The 12,680-nt window shown below is 34.2% G+C and overlaps 1 protein-coding gene across 10 annotated transcripts in view; it reads right to left on the reverse strand.

The window, feature by feature from the left end:
* NfI (Nuclear factor I) overlaps positions 1 to 12,680 on the reverse strand; it is a 351,941-nt gene that overhangs the window by 115,719 nt on the left and 223,542 nt on the right. For all 10 annotated transcript variants that reach the window (XM_014418607.2, XM_014418604.2, XM_014418609.3 and 7 more), the window contains exon 2: positions 11,921 to 12,076. In XM_014418607.2, coding sequence (XP_014274093.1) covers positions 11,921 to 12,076 — 156 coding nt within the window. The remainder of the gene's footprint in view (positions 1 to 11,920; positions 12,077 to 12,680) is intronic.

Consider the following 12,680-nt stretch of genomic DNA (forward strand, 5'->3'; position numbering starts at 1 on the left):
GCATAAACGATAAAAGGATGTTTAACACTTTTAATAATACTTAAAAGTGTTAAAAATCCGTTTTTTTCTCAAAAGAACGCAGGTTTGATATAGTGGTGTATAATTTTTTTTTTTCGGAAAATAAGTATCAACAAGATTACATCAAATATCAAATTTATAAAAAATAAAGATGATTTAAATAAACGAGACCGCTAATAAGAGACCAATTATTTGAAAACACTCCGAAAATTTATCATAATTTTATTAGCAGTTTTTTTAATTTTTTTTTACAGAACTCGTAGGTGGTGGTTTGGATACCGCGTAAAATAGAAGGGCTTCTTGCCTTTATTGGTATTAGCTGAAAAATATAAGAAAGTAAAATAAAATGGAAATTCTTGTAAAGTCTTGATCACTAAGCGAACCGTGAATGACAATTTATAAATCCGCCCACGTTCATGCCTCTTTATGTATAATCTTCGTAAAGATCAACCATTAACAGACATTTTGCTACATAAGTGTTGTCGTTCTTAATAAAATAAATTATAAAGAGCTATAGTAGTCATAAATCTTCATAAATAGAAATTGGCCTGAAAATCAGATGACATCTAAAAGCTAACACTCTGGGGCCTCAACTCCCTCAGCTACAAATAGCTCAAACAACTAACTCCGTTTGGTCTTTTTATACTTGCTTTTATAAAATAGTTCATCATAAGTCCTCGGACTACCCAACTGTATCTTTTAATAATATTCCACTCATCCCTGTCGAACAAATCCACTACCTAGGACCAAATCTTGGCAAAGGACTGACTTGGTCTCATAGAAGAATGAAACACTGCACGTCGATTCCAATTATTGCGACACAAAAAATTACAAAATGCTGATTTACATGACTATAATTAAGCCCACTTGCTAAGTTAAGCTTTGGGGTTCCACTACAACCGTTAAATTATTCCTTTCGTATCCAATCCTCACGTTTCAAAAATTTTCGTAAGATCCTCAATGCTTCTTACTTTGATAAAAATTCATACATAAAGGCCGTATTGATAAAATCCCTAACCACCCAAGCCCACTAGTTTCTAACCTTGCTTTTTTTCTATATGATAATCTTACAAGGTGTCAGAAAAGAAAATAGACTTGAGGCCTCCTAATGTACAAATGTTATTGGAGTAATATCAATGGGTAGTTTATGTCAATGCACGATTCACATCGAAGTTTTTTGTTGTGTTATTAATTTAAATACAGTTAGAAATTTAGAAAAAATAAATAGACTTATAAATAGATTTTTTTCGCTTCGTTTAAAGACGATTGATCCTGTCCTATAGGTTGGATCATTAGTGACTACCCCGACATGAAGTACACCCTTGAGAAATGCTCCAAGGAAAAAGAGGTTGATGCGACGGCCCCGAGGGGAGAAAGGTGTGGCGTGGCAGATATAAGACAAGTGCCTCCTGGCCTAGATATCAGTGACCACAATAAAGACGGCTGTAACCGAGCGAGACGGTAGCCATCCTCCAAGCGGGACCCCGAGAAAACAGCGATAAATTTAGGCTATGGCCCATAAAACGGTCCTGTAGCCAATGCGGCAAATGGCCTATGTAGGGGCGGCGTACAAACAACGGCTCATGACAAACTGACTCTTGAACCAACCCCTCCCCGGCTTTTAAATTAGTCTAACGTGAACCGGAACAGAAGTCGGCTCTCACCCCATCTTCCTTCTCCTTCCTTGACAGATTTATTATCTCCCTTATTTGTTCTAGCCTTATCGTATTCACTGGGGCCACTGGCAATGGATGCACAATTAGTTGCTCCTACCATGTTCGACTAAATTAAACCAACTTAGGGAGCTTTGATTGTAGGTCGTCACAATATAATTTTATATTGCCTGTTTTTTTTAAAAATTTTGATTGATTTATATAGGAATATAAAGGGTACAGAGGTGGGAGAAAAAACATAAAATCCCACCTTCTCCGTCCACCGAAGAACTGTAATCAATTATTCATATTACACATGAATAACTATGACGCATTCAGAATTAAATTTTGCCTTTACTCTTTAATCCCTTCGATAAACGAATTTGATGATAGAAATTATACAAAACCAAGAACCCGAAGATAAAAAAATAAGGTAACTAAACACATATTGCTGTAATATTCATCAATAACGATCTGTATTTTATTTTATTTTAAAACTGTTTTGAGTTTTTTTTTTACCAAAGTATAAAACCAAATCATAAGTAATAAGTAGCAAAGATGAATGAATTGTATAAGGTTATAGGCCAAAGCAGTCTAATAATTATTATACATACTAATATTTTTCAAATAAAGTCTTTTATATCTATGTTTACATAAAAAAAAATTAAAAACTACCAATAATACAACTTCATTACTAACTTAATAGTGCATCAACTTACGGAGCTACTAAAAATAGTTTGATAAGATAATAAGTACCTCGAGAGAATTTTTGGTGAATCATGATTTAGGATAAAATTCGGAGGTGAGCATAAAAAGTTCTCAGAAATCAATTTTAAGGAAAGTTTTTTTTTTAATAATTTATTTATTGTTATTTACAACTTTATAAAAATATATACAACAAGTAAATTTGCTGTAGGTGACATAGTGACATGATACAAACATGTGGAGAATCTACCCATTGATAGAACTCCAATAAGGAAAGTTACATTCTTTTAAAATCAAAGTAATGAATACACCCTTAAAACGTCATACGTTAAATACGATTGTAAAAAAACCTCACTAAATGCGATCGTATTAAATTTAAATTTGGTGTATATAACATTAATAAATTGTATTAGTATTAGCACCGTTGTAAGGCGTTTTTCATCTAATGTTAAATTTCCCATAAAATAGGAAATTTGTTCAAACACTTTAAGGCAATCTGTTATAACATATACATATAGTAAAACTGTCAGATATTTGGATAAAGCTAACACGAAGATGTCTCATGCTACTGGATAATGTTTCTGAGTGTGTACACTTAATTTTTTTGTTAATTCACGTAAAATTCTTCCAAATTGTGGTCAATTAAACTGTCAGTTCAAAAGTAAATTGTAAATTCAATATAAATCATTTTAAAGGAAGAACGATGCACGAAAACAGGCCTGAAAGAGGAAGAAGCAGCTAGTGTGAAAGTCGATAGAAGTGTAGAGCCGATTTTATCTCTGAGCATATATCGCCTTATCTTGAGCTTCCGGTTGCTTCACATCTTGTGCCCTTTAGCCATTAAATACCTTCGCCAATCTAGAGCATCCTCCAATGCTTCCATCCACCCATATCTGCCTTCTGTATCTTACTACCATCTATAAGGGAAAACAGAGTGCTACCATCTTGAATCAATTTATCTTCATATATTGCTGTCGATTAAAAAAAAAATGAAAAGAAATGTTTAAAAAAAAAATCAACACTTAAAATTAATTGTAAATCGATAATGCTAGATGGTTCGTAAAAATTAGCACAGACCCGACTTAAAAAATGTCGACTAAGTAAAGGAAAAATAAATAATAAAATTTGTACGCACTAGAAATTGGTCAAATCTTTGTCTAGGGAGTGAAAATCAAGATTAGAACAATTCCCCTTCCCCGAATTAGGGATCACCCTATAGTGGGGTCGAAATGCAAATTGTTTTAGCTCAAAGTAGGTCGAGAGATATTTCGATTTTTATAGTTTTATTTATTCTGAATCGATCCCCATGGCCATAGTTTTTTTTTTTTAATATTTATTTATTGCTATTTACAACTGTACATTATAATACATTTAGTAAATCTGATCTAAGTTAAATTGGACTGTTACAGGCGTGTAGAGAAACGACCCATTGGTAGCACTCTAATGACATTTTACATTAGCTGGTCTCGTGGTCATCTTCTTTTCAGGCACCTCGGAGGATTGTCAGGAATGGAAGAGGATGCAAGGTTAGAAACTAGGGGGTTTGAGTGGTTAGAGAGTTTATAATGGAAGGAGTGATATCTGGTTCGGGCTAGATCGGTTACATAGGGAACATTAAGGTCTTTATGTATGATTTTATTTGTGACAAAGTAAGGAGCATTGAGGATTTTACGTAGGATTTTGGATTGTAAGGATTGAATACGAGAGGAATTCGAAGGTTTAGTGGAGCCCCAAAGCTCAACTCCATGTGTCCAGATTGGCCTTATCATGTAGATCAGTATTTTGTAATGTGTTGGAAGTTTAGACCGTTTGCCTAGTAAGTGCTGTAATAGTCGAAATTGACATGCAGTTTCCTGTCTTTTCAGTCTGCTGTGAGGATTCCAGGTTAATCGTTTGTCCAAATGTAGCCCAAGGTATCGGATCTGTTCGACAGGGGTAAGAGTAACATTATTAAATGAAACTGTAGGGCAGTCTGCAGGTTTACGACGAAGGGGCCATAGTTTAAAATAAAATATTGAACGTTTTGTCAAGTCAATAACATTTCGCACGCCTGCTTTCTAAATCAGAATTGTCACTATAAATGTCGGCAGAACAACGGACGACCTGAATATCTATGTTATTCTTTCCAATGAGAAAAACTTGGTGATTTAATCTCACTTTCAAAAATATAATTTTTAAAAATTAAAAAAAAAAACTGATGACTACTGTGAAAGGAAAATTAATAGCTTAGGGTCCCTAAGGGCTGGTAATTAAGAGTAGAGGGAGAAGAGGGGGGGGGGTTGAACCGAGTCTCCGCTGCAGCAATCTAACTTATCTCTGGCTTACCATTATCCTTTGATATAGATACAGCCCAAGCGGTTCAACCCAATGAATGCATTACTCATTAATCTGCTACATAAAAGTTATATCGCATCTTAAATGGTCCAAAACAAGTTTAATTTTGTTGATTGTCGTAATGCCGAATATCGTAGTAGGGGAAGGTAGAGCAGCATCGGACATAAGAGTTATTAAACAACCAACCACGCTACGTAAGCAAAACTTTGTGTCGGATGTCCTCCTCTGGAGGGTAAACGATGCGACTCAGTTGCGGCAAGAAAAAACGTTATTGCGCGTTCAATAACATCTTGCAGATTATTAAGTAGGATAATTAGTACACTTATTTATTTGTTTTAATTTGAGATTATAGCATTTTCGCCATATAAAAAGAAGTTTGAAGAAAAACAGAAGTAAAGGAGATAAAAATTATTGAAAAAATTAAAATCAGGGTAAAGGAACTATAAAGGTAATAAAAACAAAGAAACAATCTTTCCCAAGAATATCGAGAGTCCGAGTGCATCATAGGATGAGAAACATTTGAAGAAGACAATCTAATGCCATGGATGCAAAGATTGGGTCCGCCAAGATTGATGTCTGATCAATATTACAATTTTGTCCAAATGCATATATTTACAATATTTTTTTATTAAAATAACGAATATTAAAATTAATTTTAATTAGTATTACCGAAAATTCCATAAGTTTGTTTTTAGAGTAAAACACATAAATTTTGTTGATTGTTTATTTTATTTGTACTTCCTTTATGCGTCTTTGGATACCCAACCTTAATCTACCAAACCGAACTGTAACATGTAGTTTGGAAATTATCTCCGAATGGTGTTGGTTGGACATGTCCATTTCATTCTTTAAGAAACTAATTAGTACATGATGTATAAATTATTAGTTTTTAAGAGGATTTAATTTCCACAAAGAAGACATTTTTTCGTTTCTTATTATTATGTGTTTGGCATACTAAAAGTCACCATAACTCTAAGCATTTCACAAGCTTAGATGCCTTTTTTTGGGCACCGTATTTATTTTATTTTTCAAAAATAATATATAAAAAATATTGTAAGATGTTAAATTCAGTATAAAGAATAACAAAATATTGAGCAAATATTTTTTAAATTATTATATCTTTATTAAAATTTACAACTGTACATAATAATACATCCCGTAAATTTGATGTAAGATCTTGTTACAGGCATGTAGAGAAACTACCCATTGGTAGCACTCTAATGACGTTTTACATTAGCAGGTTTCGTGGCCATCTTCTTTTCAGGCTCCTCGTAGGATTATCAGAAATGGAAGAAGGAACAAGGCTAGAAATTAGTTTTGGGTGGTTAGGAGGTTTATAATCGAAGGATTGATATCTGGGCTAGATCGATTATATATGGAACATTAAGGTCTTTATGGGTTTTAGTTGTGACAAAGTAAGGAGCACCAAATCTCAACTCCGTGTGTCCAGATAGGCCTTATTATAGTCATGTAGATCAGTCCTTTGTAATGTATTGGAAGTTTAGACCGTTTGTCACGTAAGTTCTGCAATAGTTGAAATATGTTGTTTCCTTGTTTCAACTGTGGTTATGTCGAACCTTTTGAAGTCGAAGCGAATTCGTAGTTGCGTCGCTGAGAAAAAAAAATTATTTTTTGTTCATTTACCGAAGCTATAAAAAAATCAATTTAAATACAAAAAACCCATATCACAGTCTTCGAAGAATGGTGTCGTAATTGGAGGATTAAAATAAATCCCATCAATTTACCTTTAATAATGTTGATCTTACCAATGTCGAACAGATCCGCTACCTTGAACTACATCTGGACAAACGACTAGCTTGGAATCCTCACACAATACTGTAAAGACAGGAAACTGCACGTCGATTTCGACTTTTACAGCACTAACTGGACAAACAGTCTAAACTTCCAATTCATTACAAAAGACTGATCTACATGACTGTAATAAGGCCAATCTGGATATACAGAGTTGAGGTTTGGGGCTCCACTAAACCGTCGAATTCCTCTCGTATCCAATCATTGCAATCCAAAATCCTTCGTAAAATCCTCAATCCTCCTTACTTTGTCACAAATAAAATCATACATAAAGACCTTAATGTTCCATATGTAACCCTAACCGATCTAACCCAAACCAGATGTCACTCCTTCCATTACAAACTAACCCAAAACTAGTTTCTAACCTTGCTTTCTCTTCCATTCCTGACAATCCTTCGAGGCGCCTGAAAAGAAGATGGCCACGAAACCTGCTAATGTAAAACGTCATTAGAGTGCTACCAATGGGTAGTTTCTCTACACGCCTGTAACACTCTAATTTAACTGAGATAAAATTTACAAAATACATTATATAATATACTAATTATATTATATAATGTACAGTTGTAAATAGCAATAAATAAATAAATAAAAATGCTATCGAGTCAATTTAAAAAAAGGTATAAGTGAAAAGAAAATGTGTTAGATAGTCCCGTACAGTATGACATCAATCAGGACTTACTCGAAAACAATCACTCATTCCATATGAGTTAACTTATACTTATAAAAATACTTGCGTATTACCTATAAAAATATTTCAACAAATCTCTTTATTTTTTTTTATGTTATTTCTTTTATCCATTATTAAGAGTGATATTGATATTTAGATAGAAAACTATTATACATATTGAATTTCAGTTCATTAGATTTCGATACCGAATTCTGGGGGCGAAAATGCATCGCAACTTTCCTTTGACCATTTTCGACATAATTTATGTAGAGAAGGACATTAATTAGAAGCACCTATTTTATATAATAGTTTCAAAATTTATAATTAAAAATAAATCGTTCACAGAAAATTTTCCCTAATTTCAATTTTCTAGTCAGGTTTTATTCCATAGAAAGTGACTTTAGTCGATCGAAACTTTAGACCCAGTCCTGTTTGAATAATAAATTATTAAATCCTTATAGGAAGGACTTGATTAGAAACAATTAAAAAAAGAGCTCTAACTTTTTTTTTTTAAAACCTCTTACCCTGAAAAAAAAATACATACATATAAATGTATAATCTTCAGATATATCTCCTTATACTGTAGCAAAGCTACATTTTAAGCAGTTTTTATTGTAGTGAGATGGGATGCACTGATGTTCACGGAGTAGATCTTAAATTTTGGGACACACTTGAGTTTTGCCACTGCACTATCACTAAAACATTAAGAAAAACTAAGCCTAAATATGTGTCTCCGTTGCACGTGTTATTATTGGTCTTACTTGATGTGTACTCGGGCACAGTTGGTAGATCAATGTACTCATGAAGGTGTGGAGGTTAAATCTTCTTCAACAACGTAGACCTCACCAACTTCGGCAGCACAGTGTCCGAAAACTGTTGAAGATGACGCTACGTTTCGTTCCGAAGATGTGTTCGCTCCGTATAAAAGATCTGGTCCTAGGATGCTCTTAGAGATAGCTATCTTGTAGTAGGTGATGGAGGCGGTATATTTTTCGTCTCACTTGTTTTACTTTGTTGTAAATGTCGATAGATAGGGTCCAGCTTGATCCCTAGCTTGACTATGGCGCTAGTGTGGTGTCTCCCACTCGGAAAGAGCGTAGTAATCTAGACTGTTTCCTCTTCTACAATGCAAATATCACACATTCGGTCTTATCCGGATTTACATTGATTCTTTGAAGTTTCTGTCTGCTATCCTTACGGTGTTGCCCAGGACTCTAGCGGCGTTGACACTGCTGCTATACATAACAATATCATCGCCAATTACAGCGATTGGAGCTTTTCTGTAGTTATGCTCTAATGCTCCTTAATATCAAAGATATCGTTCTAGTTTCTACAAAAGGAAACTTTATCTGGATAATAGCGTTTTCTTTTACTTAAGGAATCAAAATCTGACATCTAGAACCCAGAAAAAAAATATTATAGCCCATTAGTAACTTTATAAAAAGGGCAGAGAATTCCATAAAGGTTCTTGGATTTGATCAGAATTAAAAGGGACTGTGAGTCAATCTCTTATATCGCGTTGCCATCCCAAATGTCCTGCCGAGCCAACAGACCTGTTGACATAACCAACCTTCATTAATAACGGTTCTAACCTGTGGCTGTGTACTGTCGATCTGTCAATCCACGCGACTCCGTTCTGTTTGTGAACATACCAGATACGTTCATATTGCAGTTAATAGAGACACTTAAATATTTCTTAGTAAGGAAAAGATTATTTATTATATTAGAAGTACTTTATAATGTGAATTTATTTTTATTTTCGAACATAGTTTGAAATCCATTTTGTGGAAACCATCTCTTCTTTTTATAACGGAAGTAAAAGTGAAATATATTTTTTTAAACAGCTTAAAAAATATATTTAACAATAATAACTTATTTTAATTTGTTATTTAATTTCAAGAATTTTATTTAAATATTAAAGTAAATAAAAAAAAATATAGATACCGTGAAATATTGTTTTAACAATAATTTTATGCGATGTTCCTTTTCCGTACTATCATCCATTGTTCATAAAGTTTGGGCTTATGTCAAAAAGTTTCATGACTCTTTTTCAGCCCTTAGCTTCGAATCGCCAAGTCTGAATATAAGGCCTATCTAACTCTTAGTAATTAACCTACACAAAATTGGGAATTGTTCAGACATTTAGAATAGGTATGGAGAATATGATAGTCGAATACATTGGAGTGCGGGTCCCGGCGTGGGCTCGATTCCCACCTGGTTCGGTCAATATTTATTTCACGGGGAGAAGCCACTCGGAGGCTGTATAAATCTATTTTTCTATTACCTTACAGTATTTTATAGCTCTCGAAGTTCACAAATAACTCCACCGGTCCTGATACACCTCTTATATGGTGTTCTATAGCCGTTCTACTAGTTATGAAAGGTTCACTTTAACAATAGTTTATGGAGATCTGAAAATGAAGCTTTAGAGTTTTTGGAACAAGTTAATATTATATGAATCGAGGTTTATTTTCAAGTTTCAAACTTTTTTATTAGTGATAAAATTGTGGATGGGAAAGGTTAATCAAAGCTAGAGGAGGGGATGGGGGGAATTAACCTTTGAAGGCGGTCGAGGGGCGGTAGCTACCTGTCCCGCCCCCGAACGGCGCCGCCCTGGCGACCTTGCCACTGGCACAATCGATACAATACTCAGTCGGCCACTTGCTGCAGTTGCCACTGCTTCACGGCAGCATCTCTTCCAGTTTCCTTCTCTTGCCTTTTTTCGTTTAAAAAAAAAAAAAAAAAAAAGTTTCCTTGCAAATAAGATGAAAAAAAGAATTTTGAATATATTTGCAGCATAACTATTTTATTTTTTTGTTTCGAAAAAAAATTTAAATAGCTAATGCAAATTAAATTCTTTAACATTGAAAGATAATTAACTTTATAAAGTAGACTGAAGGAAGGTAGTTGGGTGGTGGTCAATAAAGGTATCAAAATAGTAAAAGAAAACTATTTATTATTAAATAATGTTTTGCCCCACTTTTCAGGGCTGACAGATTGAAACAGAAATGTCAACTACTTCAATATTTACTAGGGTTGACATTCCTGTTTCAATCTTGTAGCCCTCAAGAGGCCCCGCAAAGTGGGGCGAAACGTTGGTTATCGATCAATAGTTTTCTTTCACTTTATTGACCGCCACCCGGACTGTCTTCCAACAATCTAAAAACAATCTAAATTCTTTAGCATTTAACAAAGCAAAAACAAAATTGTTAAAAACTTATAGGGGTTGGCACAAAAGAGGCGAAAGTGTATATTTTAATCTGAATAGTATCGAAGAAGTAACCGAATATTAAACCTTGGTACAACGTTTAGTTGTAGACTCTTTAACTGTGTGATGACGCCTGTAGTATCTAAAAGTAACTCAAACATCGGGGCAGTACTAAGTACCTGCGCGAAGGCTAAAATAATCTCTTTGAATGCCAGGCAGAAGCTTTACAAGTCAATTATGTTGATTTATATCCTCTACACTGCCCCTATTCGGGCCTCCACGTACATAGAGTAATTGGAAAATATACAAGCGAGGTATCACAAGCGACTAGAAGTCGTACCCATTTCTGTGGGAGATCTTGAATAGATATAGAGAATTGGTCAAGGGTACTGAAAAATGAAGATATTTAGTATAAGTGGTAATCACTTTGCGAAATAATGTTTTTTAAAACTATAGCAGCCGGACAGTAACAACCGGTAGACTTTGCAATATAATTGAGTAACGCAGATTAGAAAACATCTGGAGAGCTTCAGAACGTTTGATCCTGTATTATTCAATGATCCGGTAAGTATCAAATTCAGAAAGAGGGAATTCGTGAAGAGTAAAGATCTCTTGTTGTTACGAGAATTGAGCTATAACCAGTAGCATGATAGGATTTTCATTAATGTGGACGCTCAAAATTACCTAAAGATCAGATGCCCCATAGCTTACTTGAGAATAATTACCCAACTACGACTCTCCGGTAATTATCCAATTACTCTTAGTGTCAGTTCACACAAATATGCTTTGGACCCACAGAAGCTTTGTCCAGATTGTGATGGAACGACATTGGAGGATTGTTATCGTTTTTATCAAATTGTACGTATCAACAGAACCGAATCCGATACATGCCGAAGCTAAAAAAGATCAGCCCAAATCATTTGTATGAATTTCTGTAAATAACCTCACGATTGGATTATACTTTGTCATCACAACCTTGTTGACCTTTTTGCTGTCATTGCCGTCATGATAACAAAGTACAATAGTGTTAAATTGATTTGTAATTAAAAGTTTTATTAATGTGAAGAGAGAGGAAATAGGATAATTTTGTCTAAAATATATGACCTGGGCTTATAGCCTGCAAAAAGTTTTAAAACTATTGATGTGAGTGTAAATGTGTATTTAAGATTCTCCTTGAGGATGGCCGAATGGGCCGAAACGTTGGACTAAAAAAAAATAAAAAAGAGTGTTTTGAGAATTAAATTAGATACAATTTATTTCATTTCTTTGTTTAGCCACATTTTTACAAAAGTCGCTAAAATAATTACTTAATTATGACGATAATATAATTGATAAAATTAGACTCAAGACGTAACGAATTCAAATGTATGATGTAGATCAGAGATCGCAAACGTTTCTTTGTCCAAATCGATCTCCACTAGCAGAAAAATATTTTATTAATAATCATTGCTTTTAGTGATTACCTCTCCATCTGAGAAGTAGAATAAAATTAAAGACTACTCAGGACCAACCACAAGGACTTACCATAAGCTCTTCCTTGCAACGCCTCTCTTCTTCCAGCGACATCCTCTTCTCGTGCTTTTTGAAGTACTTCCTCTTCGCCGCCTGCAGATTGAACCAAGTGTAGGAGAAGGACTTCACGTGCGGCAGCAGAGCCTCGATGAACGGATGGAACTCATCCTGAAAGAAACAAAAATTCCGTTTTGAATTTGTAGTCTTCTTCGGGTCCAAAGCGAAGTTAGAAAAGATTTTGGAAAAAAAAAAAAAACTATCTAAAGATTCCTACATGCACATACCAAACAAATATCTATTTAGTGCAGAGGTCTCAAGTATTTGAAGTGAATAATAGATAATAGGAGGGAATTGTTTTATGGGTAGAGATTTGGTTCTAAAAAGGCAATAAGAATGTTCTTTTTTTTCTGAAAGAAACGACTTCTGATGTATAAAGACGGATCGTAGAGTTAAAATAAATTTTCTAAATTTAAAAAACATTCTTCATCCTCTCAACTTGGCGTTGCTAAAGAATTACATTAGTTGATGGCCAATACACTAAAACATGAGTTCTATTATCATAAACTTTATTATATCAAAACCAGTGACGCGGCGAGAGGGCTGCGTTGGGATCTGAAGGTGCCCTGCTCTTCCCCTCATGCCTGGGAGATAAAGTGGGTTCGGGGAGATTCTAACTATTATATATAATTTATCTTACTTAGTTTGAATATGTTTATTTGATTTATTTATTTTTCTGTTTATATACATGTAGAGGTTTTATTTATTAATTTTT

This window comes from Halyomorpha halys, unplaced genomic scaffold (assembly GCF_000696795.3).
Source record: "Halyomorpha halys isolate HHAL.00 unplaced genomic scaffold, Hhal_1.1 Scaffold203.1, whole genome shotgun sequence".
NCBI lineage: Eukaryota > Metazoa > Arthropoda > Insecta > Hemiptera > Pentatomidae > Halyomorpha > Halyomorpha halys.